At 32.0% G+C, this 11648-nt stretch overlaps 2 protein-coding genes across 10 annotated transcripts; one reads left to right on the top strand and one right to left on the bottom strand.

Annotated features, from left to right (window-relative positions):
* Positions 1 to 29: 29 nt before the first annotated feature.
* Positions 30 to 6869, top strand: LOC105675602 (protein lin-54 homolog). 8 transcript variants are annotated; one of them, XM_067354749.1, is made up of 13 exons: positions 30 to 315; positions 1708 to 1936; positions 2013 to 2184; positions 2271 to 2591; positions 2721 to 2924; positions 3109 to 3276; positions 3530 to 3637; positions 3723 to 3857; positions 4139 to 4399; positions 4750 to 4931; positions 5371 to 5614; positions 5882 to 6075; positions 6340 to 6869. In XM_067354749.1, the coding sequence occupies exons 2-13, from the start codon at positions 1719 to 1721 to the stop codon at positions 6521 to 6523; spliced, it is 2391 nt and encodes a 796-aa protein (XP_067210850.1). In that variant the 5' UTR covers positions 30 to 315; positions 1708 to 1718; the 3' UTR covers positions 6524 to 6869. The 8 variants fall into 8 exon arrangements, with proteins under 8 accessions (XP_067210850.1, XP_067210849.1, XP_067210844.1 ...); XM_067354748.1 differs by having other exon boundaries at positions 3106 to 3276; XM_067354743.1 differs by having other exon boundaries at positions 3064 to 3276.
* Positions 6870 to 8556: 1687 nt separating this feature from the next.
* On the bottom strand, positions 8557 to 11508 carry LOC105675293 (putative uncharacterized protein DDB_G0289963). Of its 2 annotated transcripts, none has more exons than XM_012372298.2 (3): positions 11364 to 11508; positions 9457 to 10899; positions 8557 to 9390 (listed from the first exon to the last, which is right to left on the bottom strand). In XM_012372298.2, exons 2-3 carry the CDS (start codon positions 10886 to 10888, stop codon positions 8891 to 8893), a joined length of 1932 nt encoding a protein of 643 aa, XP_012227721.2. In that variant the 5' UTR covers positions 10889 to 10899; positions 11364 to 11508; the 3' UTR covers positions 8557 to 8890. The 2 variants fall into 2 exon arrangements, with proteins under 2 accessions (XP_012227721.2, XP_012227722.2); XM_012372299.2 differs by lacking the exon at positions 11364 to 11508 and adding an exon at positions 10994 to 11260.
* Between the last annotated feature and the right edge of the window lie 140 nt (positions 11509 to 11648).

The raw sequence follows: 11648 nt of genomic DNA, 5'->3' as shown, positions 1-11648 counted from the left end.
TTACTTGATAACGAGGAAGGAGTTTCTCATCTCTTACTTTCGGATTCAATCTCCGACCTGTTCAATCTTCGCCCGCGTAAGTGCGAGAATGTCGCGACGACTCGTGGAGTACTGCAAATCGAATTCGTCCTTCGTGCGTACTTGCTGTCGATAATATTCGCCCTAGCTGCGTCTAATCGTGTTCGCGATCGCATTATCGTGCGAAAGGTAGGTCATTTTCCCCAACGCAATTTTCAGCGCGACAGCGGTGCAGTGTGGGCCAGCAATGGTGGGCGCGTGATTTTGAACAATTCGAGCTATCGAAGGAACAAGCAGGTACGTGTTCCTAGCACCAGTTGCACGACAATATTTCTATCCTTTCTGAGCCTCAGTCGAACTTTCAAGCAAGAAACTAAATCAAGACTCCTTCGGACTCGGGCTTCGAATTCGCCATTTGACCTATTCGTCTTGTTTCAGTTCGAACAATTTGAGGTTATGTCCCGTGTTATTGCTGTTTCACAACACCGCGCTTAACGGTTTTCGTAACGTTTCGTCCGGTCTACTAGTTTTACGTCGGAACTTGTTACGTTACGCTCTCGTTACGCATCGTTTGTTATCAAATTTTTGCGAGTGCGCTGGAAAATCCGCTTCGCAAAAATGGCGCGTTCCGCCAATAAATGGCGCTGATGTTCCACGGTGACTACGCGCTCTTCGAACTCTATTTTCTTTTTTTCCCTTGGCGTTCGAATCTGTCGCTTGGCGTATCCGAGTGTGCTCACTGCGGACTCATTCGCGTATTGGTAAATAAACAACAGCTTTTCAAAGTGCAAATGTCTCGAATTAAATTCCTCTATTTCGAAATTTGTCATTGTTGATTGTTTCCACGATGTGTGACAAAATCGCGGCAATTGAGATGCAAATAATGTACATTATCAATACTGCATGTGATAGTATCATTTATATTATTAATGGCATTCATTATGTATATTTGATATATTTCAGTAAATAATTAAACACAATTTGATAATGACAGATAAATATTTGAATTAATTGTTGTTGCATATGTTAATTTTTTAATTATATATGCCTATTGATTGTGTGCTGAAAGTACATAACTTTTTCAATTGTATAATTTTAGTTGTATTTGTGGCAAGTGGTTTTCAAAATTGGCAATACTTTATAATAAATGTTTAACTTTTTTAAGTTTAACTTCTTTAGCAGTTGTTTAACAAGGAGTTATTTGTTGATACTTTTTTTTAATGCTATAAAATGAATAGAATAGTAAATTATATGAAGAGTGTTTTATGAAGTTGATTTTTTTTTCTATGAAAATATTAAAGAAATTTTTGTAAATTTTCCAATCTTTGAAAAATTATATATTTTCAATCTTTAATTCAAATTTTACTTGTAACTAATTGAAAATATGATTCTGTTTTCTGCATTCTCTACAGCTCAGTTTATGAGATGATCTTTATTTTTATCGATTATTACTTAACATTTATTTATGCCTAAATATTTGCAGAGCAATCCATTTCAAATCATCCTAAAAGTTTTTATGCGAAATTTACCATTAGTGATAAAACATCCTTTATATAAAGAGTTCTACAAATTGTGACCCTTATTTTTGTATTTAATTAGGATGCAAGCAGAATCAGGGTATATAAGCATAAAGAAAAATGTTCAAAGTTTGACTTGGATTATTTTTAATTATGCCAACGTTTTTATCAGGCGTCAACGTCATGTCCGATAAAGGGCAGAATGCAAGGGCTTTGGTTGAGCCCTTAGCCTTGGACTCGCGTACCCTGGGTGACAACGATCTCAGTGCACTAAGCTTGTCCCACAACAGCGAGCAGTTTGCATCGAATGATTTTGAAGAATTTGCGAATATTCAAGCGGAACTTGAACGCATGAATGCGGAGGAAGTTATGGCAGGGGAAGAAGACCGGATGATAACACGGTATGAGACAATTTTTATCTTAAACATTCCATTAATGATTTCGACTCTTATAAAACCTTTTTATTTTATTGTTCAGTGTAATTGATCGGAACGTTGAGACTGAAACGATTGTACCTGATGTGGAGATGACTGAAATTAATGAACGAGTGCAGGCCGATCACATTTACACGACGGCCAATCAAAATAGCCAGAATATTGTGTTTCAAACTAAGCCCACCTTGCAGAGAGTACCTGCGTCAGCAGTTCAGGTACTTTTTCAAATCGCATTTGCAGCGCATTAATCAAACAGGGTGCTCTATTCACGTTAGCTCTTTCTTTTTTTTTTTTTTTTTAGATGAAGCCAAATGTTAGTCAAACTACGCAGAGCCAATCGATTATGATAGTGTCGCCTGCGAGCGGACAAGGTACCAGTCAAATTCTGAAGATATCGCATCCGCCGACAGCTTCGACTCAACAACTGCAGTCCATAGCGCAGACTCTCATAACGGGCAAACCCGCCGACGGGAGCATCCTTCAATTAAGATCGACTCAGCCTACTAAGACTATTGTAACAACCAGTGCCTCGGGAAACATCACAATCAGTAATGTACAAAATGTGAAAATAGCACAGCCAACGTTGAAGCGGGCGACACACAATGCCCAACAAGGGCGTAATGTAAGATATTAACTTTTATCTTATTGTTTTTATAAATAGAATCGTGTTAGATAAAAATTTCAGTCTGGCAGTTAATGATATTATCTTTCATGGAATTCCAAAGTATTTGTAATTTGATAAATGTTGCAGGTATATACAAAGATGATATTGACAGGGAATCAGGCGCAACCTGGTACTCAGCAAGTTCTTATTACAAATTCGCAAGGCGAGAGTCAACCGGCTCAGGGAATCAAATTCCTCAATAACAGCTCCTCCGGTTACAGCGTAACGAGCCCGACGAAAACCATCACATTGGCGCAGGCCCAACAAATGGGCATATTTTCCACTAACAAGGTACAGCACATTCTACCGTCATCCTCGCAAAAGCAGGTGTGTGTTCAATTTTTGCGTTGTACTATGCAGCTTGTTGAAAGAATGTATGCATCTCGCGCGATGACGAGTGTTACATGTGCGCATTTATATTTTCGCAAAGGGTATGATACTGAATAAGTTGCTACAATCTTCAACATCTCAGCAGTCGAAGGTGACGATAGTGCCGACCAGTGCCGCGAAGTCACCAACGAAAATCCTTCCCGCGCCGGCCACGAATACTCAAGTGAAATCCGTGACAACGGCGAATCAGCAGACGTTCGTTTCGTCGAAGTCATCGGGACAGCCGAATCCGCAGAAAGTGATCATCCGACAGGTAAATTATTATCAAATAATCCAAAGTTTGATTTCAATTCTGACGTTTGTCTTTTTAAAAATAGACTAAAACATAGATTAAAATGATTAATATTTAATTATTGTTTGTTATATTTATGATCTTTATTAATACTACTATTTTTTGACTAATTTCACTAACTTGTTGATTAAAATCCATTCTACATCTTATTACGTTTTTTGATAAAATTAATGAGTTATAATTATTATGTGATAAAAATCTTTAATTTTTTTAGAGTTCTTTGAAACCTGGCACTGTGCTTGGCAGTGGACAGGTCATCAGAATACCTGCTAACCAGAACATTGTAACAGGATCAAATCAAATTCAGATACCTGGAAGACAAGTACGTCACAATTTATAATTCTTAATAAATCTATAATGAATTAAACGTAAATATGTATATTTAATATATTACGCTATTTTTTTAGGTGCAATATGTAAGATTAGTCAGTACTGCTGCAACAGGGACTACCAACGTCGTTACTGTGGGCAAATCAAAGCCTGCTGCAACACTTCAGACTGTAGGTATCAGTCAAAAAGTAGGGAATCAGCAGATTGTAAAAGTATGTGTGAATTTAATAGTATGAATAATTTTGAATAGAAAACGTAGGAAAAAATTATATTTTTATGTGCATGCGCGTGTTATTATTTTAAATTGTTTTATACATTTCTTTGCATTTTTAAAACCAAGAATGTTTAAATATTCCGTTTCTATCAGTTCATTCTATGTATCGAATTTTAGTGGTTTTCTTATTAGGATTGACGAGACAGTGTGTTATATACAATTCAAATATATATATATCGGAAGTCATACTAATACTTTTCATCTATGATTTGCATCTAGGTTGTACCGCTAAATACTACTAATCAATCTTTGAGAACCGTCGCGCCGAAGGCAACTTTAACGAGCGGTAGTCAAAGATTGCTCATACCAGCAGCAGCTGCTGCTGCCGCAGCTATCGGTAGTCAGTCGAAGAATGCCGTAGCCATTCCTGCATCAGCATTGAGCCAGACAACGTTGAACCAACTAGCATCAGGACAAGCGGTCCTGTCAGCTAGCCATGGAAACATCGTTGTTCTACCTGCTCAATATGTTCAGAAACAGGTTTCGATATTTAAATATTTAAACATTGATAGTGATAGATAAATTAAAAAATAAAGATTGATGTGAGATTCTGAAAAATCTTTAATTGAATCTTTGTTCTTTATAAATATTTTAAGTATGCAAAATTTCAAATATGAACAATATTTTACATGCAAATATTGATTTTGAATGTATAAAGAATATTTAATAAACTTTGAAGTATTGTAAAAATATTTAGAGACGTTTAATCAGCAATTTAAGTATAATGCATTGTATATATATGTCGTGATGAGAGCATTGCAAGTATATATTATTTCTTGGACAATTTACAATATTTTTAATGTATAAAATTTTGCTACTCGTCCGGACAGGCAACGGATAGCACAAAATCAAAATCCCAACCAGCGACACCGAGTCTTCTAGGAAATTCACAAACTTCCCCTTTGTGCGTAATTGATGGGAAGAATTCTCAAAAAGGAACTTACAGTGTTGAAGCGAACGGTATCAGGCCGAGAAAACCATGTAACTGCACGAAATCGCAGTGTCTTAAACTGTAAGTATTTTATCGAAATGTAAAAAATTTTATTTTATCCACACAAACATATTAGATGGTTTCTCAAACATTTTAATAAATCTTCGATAAAAATTATTTTTTACACTCAACATTTTACTCGACTGTTTATTCATAAGTATAGTAGGCTATGGATTTTATCACTTTCCGTTGTTATTATCGTGATATGACAGTTTACAGCATTGCTTTAAAACCATTCGTTATTAAGTATTTTTTCGCGAAAATATTATTCAAACTCGAATAAGTTTAATCTAAGTAAGCAACACACAAAACTAGAAAATCGAATAGAATTGAATGGAAAAAATTGAAGCTTCTTTAGAATTAGCTTAAGTAGAATTCATTTAATTAATCAAAGCAGAATTGATTACAATTTCTCTATATTTTGATTTAAATATAAATTTACATGAAATCTTTCTTACAGTTATTGCGATTGCTTCGCGAACGGCGAATTTTGCCATATGTGCAATTGCAACAATTGCTCAAACAATCTTGGGAATGAGGAAGAGAGACAGCGCGCGATTAAATCCTGTCTGGAGCGCAACCCTAACGCCTTTCGACCTAAAATCGGGAAAGGCCGCGAAACCGGCGACGATACGAGAAGACACAACAAAGGCTGCAATTGTAAACGCAGCGGTTGCCTTAAAAATTATTGCGAATGTTACGAGGTATTTAAAGTTGCATATTGATTAACAAATTAAATTTGTGAACGTATAGTTTCTTTTTTTTTTAAATTTGGTAACACATTTAAACATTGTGTAATTAATCTCTTATTTTTCCTCTACACTTTACGTACATTTGTTCCGATAAAATATAAATAATTGTTCAAAATGTAGCATCTTGTACATATTTTGTTCAAGTTTCAATAACATTTAAGAATTTTGATTAGCTTGTAGATCTACTTTTTAATACAATAAATTAAAATTTTTTTCTAGGCAAAAATTCCATGCTCTGGAAATTGTAAGTGCATAGGCTGTCGTAACATTGAAGATCCAATATTAGAGAAAAAATCATTGAAGGATTTGGTAGAAGCAGCAGAAGTGAGAACAACTCAATTCAACTTAAACAAAGCACAGCTCCAATTGTCAGAAATGGCTTTCAGACCTCCAGCAACCAATACTGGCTCAAGGTATATAACACATTTATTTTCAACATATTATTTTTGGTAAATCTAAACGCACACTGCATTTATATTAATAATACTATTTTACAAAATGTCACGATTAAAATTTTTCCACAAAATTCAGACAAATGTGCTTTTCTTTTGATTCTAGTTTTCTCAAGTAAATAAATTATTTGACTAGTCAATTGATAAATCATTGAACACTATATAATAAGCATATATATTCGACGATTTTCTTCAGATATACATGCCATTTTTGTATTTTTCCAGACAACCATTTAATTTTCTGACGGACAAGGTAGTGGAGATAACATGCCAATGTTTAATGGCGCAAGCAGATGAAGCGGAGCGTAATATGTACGACGACGAGACGTCGCAGCGTCTCATTATCGAGGAATTTGGACGATGCTTAAAGGAGATCATCGAGTCGGCACACAAAGCTGAAGCTACCTAGCAGGTGCATATGCAGAATTTGCATTGCAATCTTCGTTCATCACAATTGATTATGGGGATTGGGTAAAAATAAGATGATAGTATATAAATGCGAGTGTTGTTACCAAAGATATTATCACAGAGGATGTGGAAACAGTTTTTTCCAAGCAAAATCGTGAAACGTTTTATCTAGGAAAACTCATCAAATTATTCTTTAAGCGCCTTTCAAAAATGATAAATTGAGAAATACTTGATAAAAAAAATTTGAACAAGAAAATAGTGACAATTAACTGATAATCAAGAGTTTTCTTAGAACCATGTATTTCAAATAATAAGTCCAATGCTGGGTAATAAAAAAAACAATGGTATTCGCCTAGTAGTTCAATTGCTTAATCATCATTAGCGCTTGACAAGGTTACACAGTTATGATGGAGGAGGTATATCGAGAGAGAAAGCAAAAGAGCGAGAGAGAGAGAGAGAGAAAGAAAGAGTAGGAATATAAGATTTTGTGAATTTATGCATTTCGTATATTCTTAGAAATAATTCGTTATATTCGCAAAATAATATATTAGACAGTAAAACCAAAATAATTTCACACGTACACATGTATGTAGTTAAATTTTCATTGATCTGCACTTTTTTTCTCACAATTTATTTAATCACAGATAAAGAAAAAGACCTATGAGAAGCTTTATGATAAAGAGTTTAATTTGCAGTAGTTGCATTTAATTAATTTTAACAGTACATACATATATATAAATATATATATTTTATATATATATATACATAAATATATATATATAAAAAATATATATTTTATATATATATATATACATAAATATATATATATAAAATATATATATATTTATATATATTTCAAAAACGTACAAATAAGTCTATTGATTGAAATATATATATATAATAGTATGCGACAACACAACTGCGACTTAGGTTCTTATAGGTTCGTTCTTCACTGTGATTGTACATATATTAAAACACCTTTATACTATTTGCATATATATTGCTTATTTAATTTTGAATATTAGATAATTTAATAATACTAAGTGTCGTAGTTTTATTCGATTAAAGAAGATATTAAGTATAAGAAATATAATTTGTTCACGATATTTTTAAAGCATAATTCGTATTTTTATTTTTAATGATTGGTAATTTAGATATCGACGTTGGTCGAAACAAATAGCATTGTTCATTACGATAAGAATAACATGCAATGTTTGAGACGCTGTATTATATGTATATGTAATTCTATAATTAAAATGTTACGATCAAAAGTGCAGCTGCAGTTTATACAGGTATATATATATATGCATGATGCATTTGCATCGATTAGAATGTAATCAATGGTGTCATCTGGTTTTACTGCGTTTATAAGTGTTCTGTTGTCAACTCTGTTCTGTGGATAATTTACGAAATAATTCCCGTTTGGTTCTTTTTCTATTTTATCCTTTTTTTTTCTTTTCTCGTATTTAAAATTTACAAAAAAAAAATTACATTAACTCTTTATAAAGTGTTGATCTTAGCAATAGCGAGTAAAGTATAAAGTGCTTGATAATTTTTATTCAATAAATATACTTTATATATTTTTTTTCTATCTGCTACTGCGAATTAATTTTTATTTCATATTTTCACATATTGACAGCAATAAAAAGATAACTGAAAATGTCTCCTTTTAAAGAAAATTACTTGTACGATAGTTCATTATTTTTCAAAGTCTTGTCGTGCGGTAAAATAATTATATAGTTTGTTGTGTAGAGTAAAATTGAAAACAAATTATTATTATTAGTGTGTATCCTTTTCTTCTTCACTATTTTCTTGTAAATATTCTGTACATTTCCTACAATGTAGAAAATATATCAATCAAACTTATTAAATTAGATAATTTTCTAAGAAAATGTTAAGATATCTAAATGTATCTTATATTTCAATATGTCTAAATATATCTTAAGATGTTATATTGCATCTTAAAAAGCTTCGCTGATAAAAAAATGTAGCATTAGTTATGCTAATTGTAAATGTGTGTATGTATGCTACATATTTACAATCCATATTTATAATTTATTTGATTTTATAAATACATGATAAAGTTTTTATGTTACATATTTTACAAAATTCGTGCTATATTTGTTATAAAAAAAGAAAAATCACTTTTCCTGAAAGGATAAAAGATAACGAGGCAAACCTTCGAAAAATAGAATTAGTCAATAATTATTACTTTTAAATATATAATTATTTTCTTTAGATAAAAAATATATGATTATAAGAAGTCTAGATATATGTGTGAATTTTTTGCTTCATTTGAGAACATTGATTTTGACGATACAGAAAGTAATAAATTTCAAGGATTTTGCATAATGTGTTCGATTATATACTAAAATTTTACAATCTTATTTTTAGATCGCTGATTGCTTCTCTTCTTTACATCTTCCTGAAGAGATTCTACGGCGGAATTGTCCATTTTTTCTACCGTAACAGCGTTGTCTTCCTTGGCGTTCACCAAATCAGGACAGTCCTTCTTCAAGTGTGTTACAGCCCCGCAGACTTTGCAGCAACCGCCATGAGGATAAACTCCTTTCGGATTGTCAGGACATTGCAAGGCAATGTGTCCCTGTTCATGGCAGATGAAGCACTTGGCGAATCTGTAGGTAGCCTCCCTGTTGACTTTGCACTCGAAATGTGTGTGCTCTGTCGAACCGCATTTGAAGCAGATACCTGTGCTGGTCTCCTCACGATCGAGCTCAGGACAATCCGAGAGATTATGTCCAGATTTGCGACAGTTGAAGCAAACAAGTTTTTTGACACGCGCTAAAGCTTTCTCAGCTCTGCGTCTCTCCAATTTCATCGCCGTATCTACTTCAGATTTTGGTATACCTGAAAAATATGCATGAATATAATATTTTGTGTTATTATATATGTCATATAAATTTGCATAGTTACCCTTCATTATTAATTTCTGTTTAAGTTCTGTCAATCTAGCTGCATCTTCCTTTTTGATAGGAAAGCCATCAAACTTTACGATTTCAATTTCCACACCATTGATTATCACTTTTGTGACACCAACATCTGGCTTTCGCCTTTTGTATTCTGTTTTTGGTTTTTTAATTCTTTGCTCTTTGTTAAAAGCATTCTGACTTGATACATCTTGGTTGAACTTAGATTCATTGTCTGACGTTTTCAACTTTCTCTTTAAATTTCGCTTCTGTCGTTTACTCAACATATTAGAATTTGAACAGGCCTCATTTTGTGGATCACTCGATTTTTCTTCAACGAGTGATGATTCCTCAATATCTTGTTTTTTCTTATTAGAAATTTTATTTTTCTTGCTATCTGTTGTATTAGTTGTGTCTTCCGGTTTTTGTAATTTTTTTGTATTACTTTCAGGTGTAACAGTGTCATAATTTTGAGAAGTTTTTGTAAGATTTGTATCATTTTTGTTTGTTTTTAAATTTTTAAGCTTTTTCTTCTTATTAAATTTAGAATTATTGTCTTCAAATTCTGCCAAAGTGTTTCCATTTGTATTATTGTCCAACATGCTTTCTTGATCTTTTAATAATTCTTTTGCTCCTCTTTTTTTCTCCAAGGGTTTTGTATTGTTGTTACTTTCAGGTGTAACAATGTCATTATTTTGAGAAGTTTTTATAAGATTTGTATCATTTTTGTTTGTTTTTAAATTTTTAAGTTTTTTCTTTTTATTAAATTTAGAATTTTCTTCAAATTCTGCCCCAGTGTTTCCATTTGTATTATTATCCAACATGCTTTCTTGATCTTTTAATAATTCTTTTGCTCTTTTTTTCTTCTCCAAGGATTTTGTATTGTTGTTACTTTCAGGTGTAACAATGTCATTGTTTTGAGAAATTTTTGTAAGATTTGTATCATTTTTATTTGTTTTTAAATTTTTAAGCATTTTCTTTTTATTAAATTTAGAATTATTCTCTTCAAATTCTGCCCCAGTGTTTCCATTTGTATTATTATCTAACATGCTTTCTTGATCTTTTAATAATTCTTTTGCTCTTTTTTTCTTCTCCAAGGATTTTGTATTGTTGTTACTTTCAGGTGTAACAATGTCATTGTTTTGAGAAATTTTTGTAAGATTTGTATCATTTTTATTTGTTTTAAAATTTTTAAGCATTTTCTTTTTATTAAATTTAGAATTATTCTCTTCAAATTCTGCCCAAGTGTTTTCATTTGTATTATTGTCCAACATGCTTTCTTGATCTTTTAATAATTCTTTTGCTCCTTTTTTCTTCTCCAAAGGTTCCTTGTTTTTGTTCTCCTCTAATTGCTGTTTCATTACATGCCACGGAGTGGGCTCATTTGGCAACTTTTCATTTGATGCTTTGGATCCTTTTCCTCTTGCGTACCTGGTCATTTTTGCAAATACTGGAAAAAAATTAATTTATTAAGATTTTTATATATATAAGCTTATTAAAAAGCTGTTTGTTAGACTGTTTACATATAAATAATTATAGATTACAATTGTATGCTGTTATTTCAAATTTTATGCGCTATTCCTATCGCAACACGTGCTCACTAAATTCTGACAGATTTTCCAACCTTAAAAATGTTATTTTAACCATTATTTCTTTCACATTGTCAAGTAACAATTTTCACTTTTAGATCCTTTTAGATTCCAGGAAAGAAAAAGCATCAAATAAATATTAATATTTTTATCTTATTAAAATCTGAAGTAAAAGAATTGTTATAAAATGGATAACCCATAAAGCATCATCTTATTATAATTGATCAAATATACAATAAATTAACGATAATTTTTGAATAACATAAGCATGTTTGTAATAAAAAAATTACATGTTTGTTAAGAGAATAAATAAAACTTTTCTTACAAGTTATTATCGAAGTATCACAATAATCGTAAAACTACAATCGCGATAGAAAGACCATAGAAAGACGCACGCAGTATGCATAGGGTTGAATGTCTAGTAATTTCTTAGTGTTTGTTTACAATTGATGTGTTCCAAAACTCATTAAAAATATCACTTTTGGTATGACAATTATTACTATTTTCAGAACGCAATTATGGGCATTTATAAAACACGCTTTCGTATCGTAAACACGCTGACGGGCTGACGCGCTCATCGTATAAAAGAGTGATAAAGCGGATTAATATA

Source organism: Linepithema humile, chromosome 5 (genome assembly GCF_040581485.1).
Source record: "Linepithema humile isolate Giens D197 chromosome 5, Lhum_UNIL_v1.0, whole genome shotgun sequence".
Classification (NCBI taxonomy): Eukaryota; Metazoa; Arthropoda; class Insecta; order Hymenoptera; family Formicidae; genus Linepithema; species Linepithema humile.
The sequence above is the reverse complement of the archived record's forward strand: the minus strand, read 5'-3'. Positions and strand labels throughout refer to the sequence as shown.

Excerpts from the sequence above, each read along its gene's own strand:
- LOC105675602 (XM_067354741.1), top strand. The coding sequence starts at position 1,719 with ATGTCCGATAAAGGGCAGAATGCAAGGGCTTTGGTTGAGCCCTTAGCC. Across the intron at positions 1,937-2,012 it reads GAAGACCGGATGATAACACG|TGTAATTGATCGGAACGTTG; the intron begins GTATGAGACAAT and ends TTTATTGTTCAG. Across the intron at positions 2,961-3,063 it reads CGTCATCCTCGCAAAAGCAG|GGTATGATACTGAATAAGTT; the intron begins GTGTGTGTTCAA and ends ATTTTCGCAAAG.
- LOC105675293 (XM_012372298.2), bottom strand. The coding sequence starts at position 10,888 with ATGACCAGGTACGCAAGAGGAAAAGGATCCAAAGCATCAAATGAAAAG. Across the intron at positions 9,391-9,456 it reads ACAGAAATTAATAATGAAGG|GTATACCAAAATCTGAAGTA; the intron begins GTAACTATGCAA and ends CATATTTTTCAG.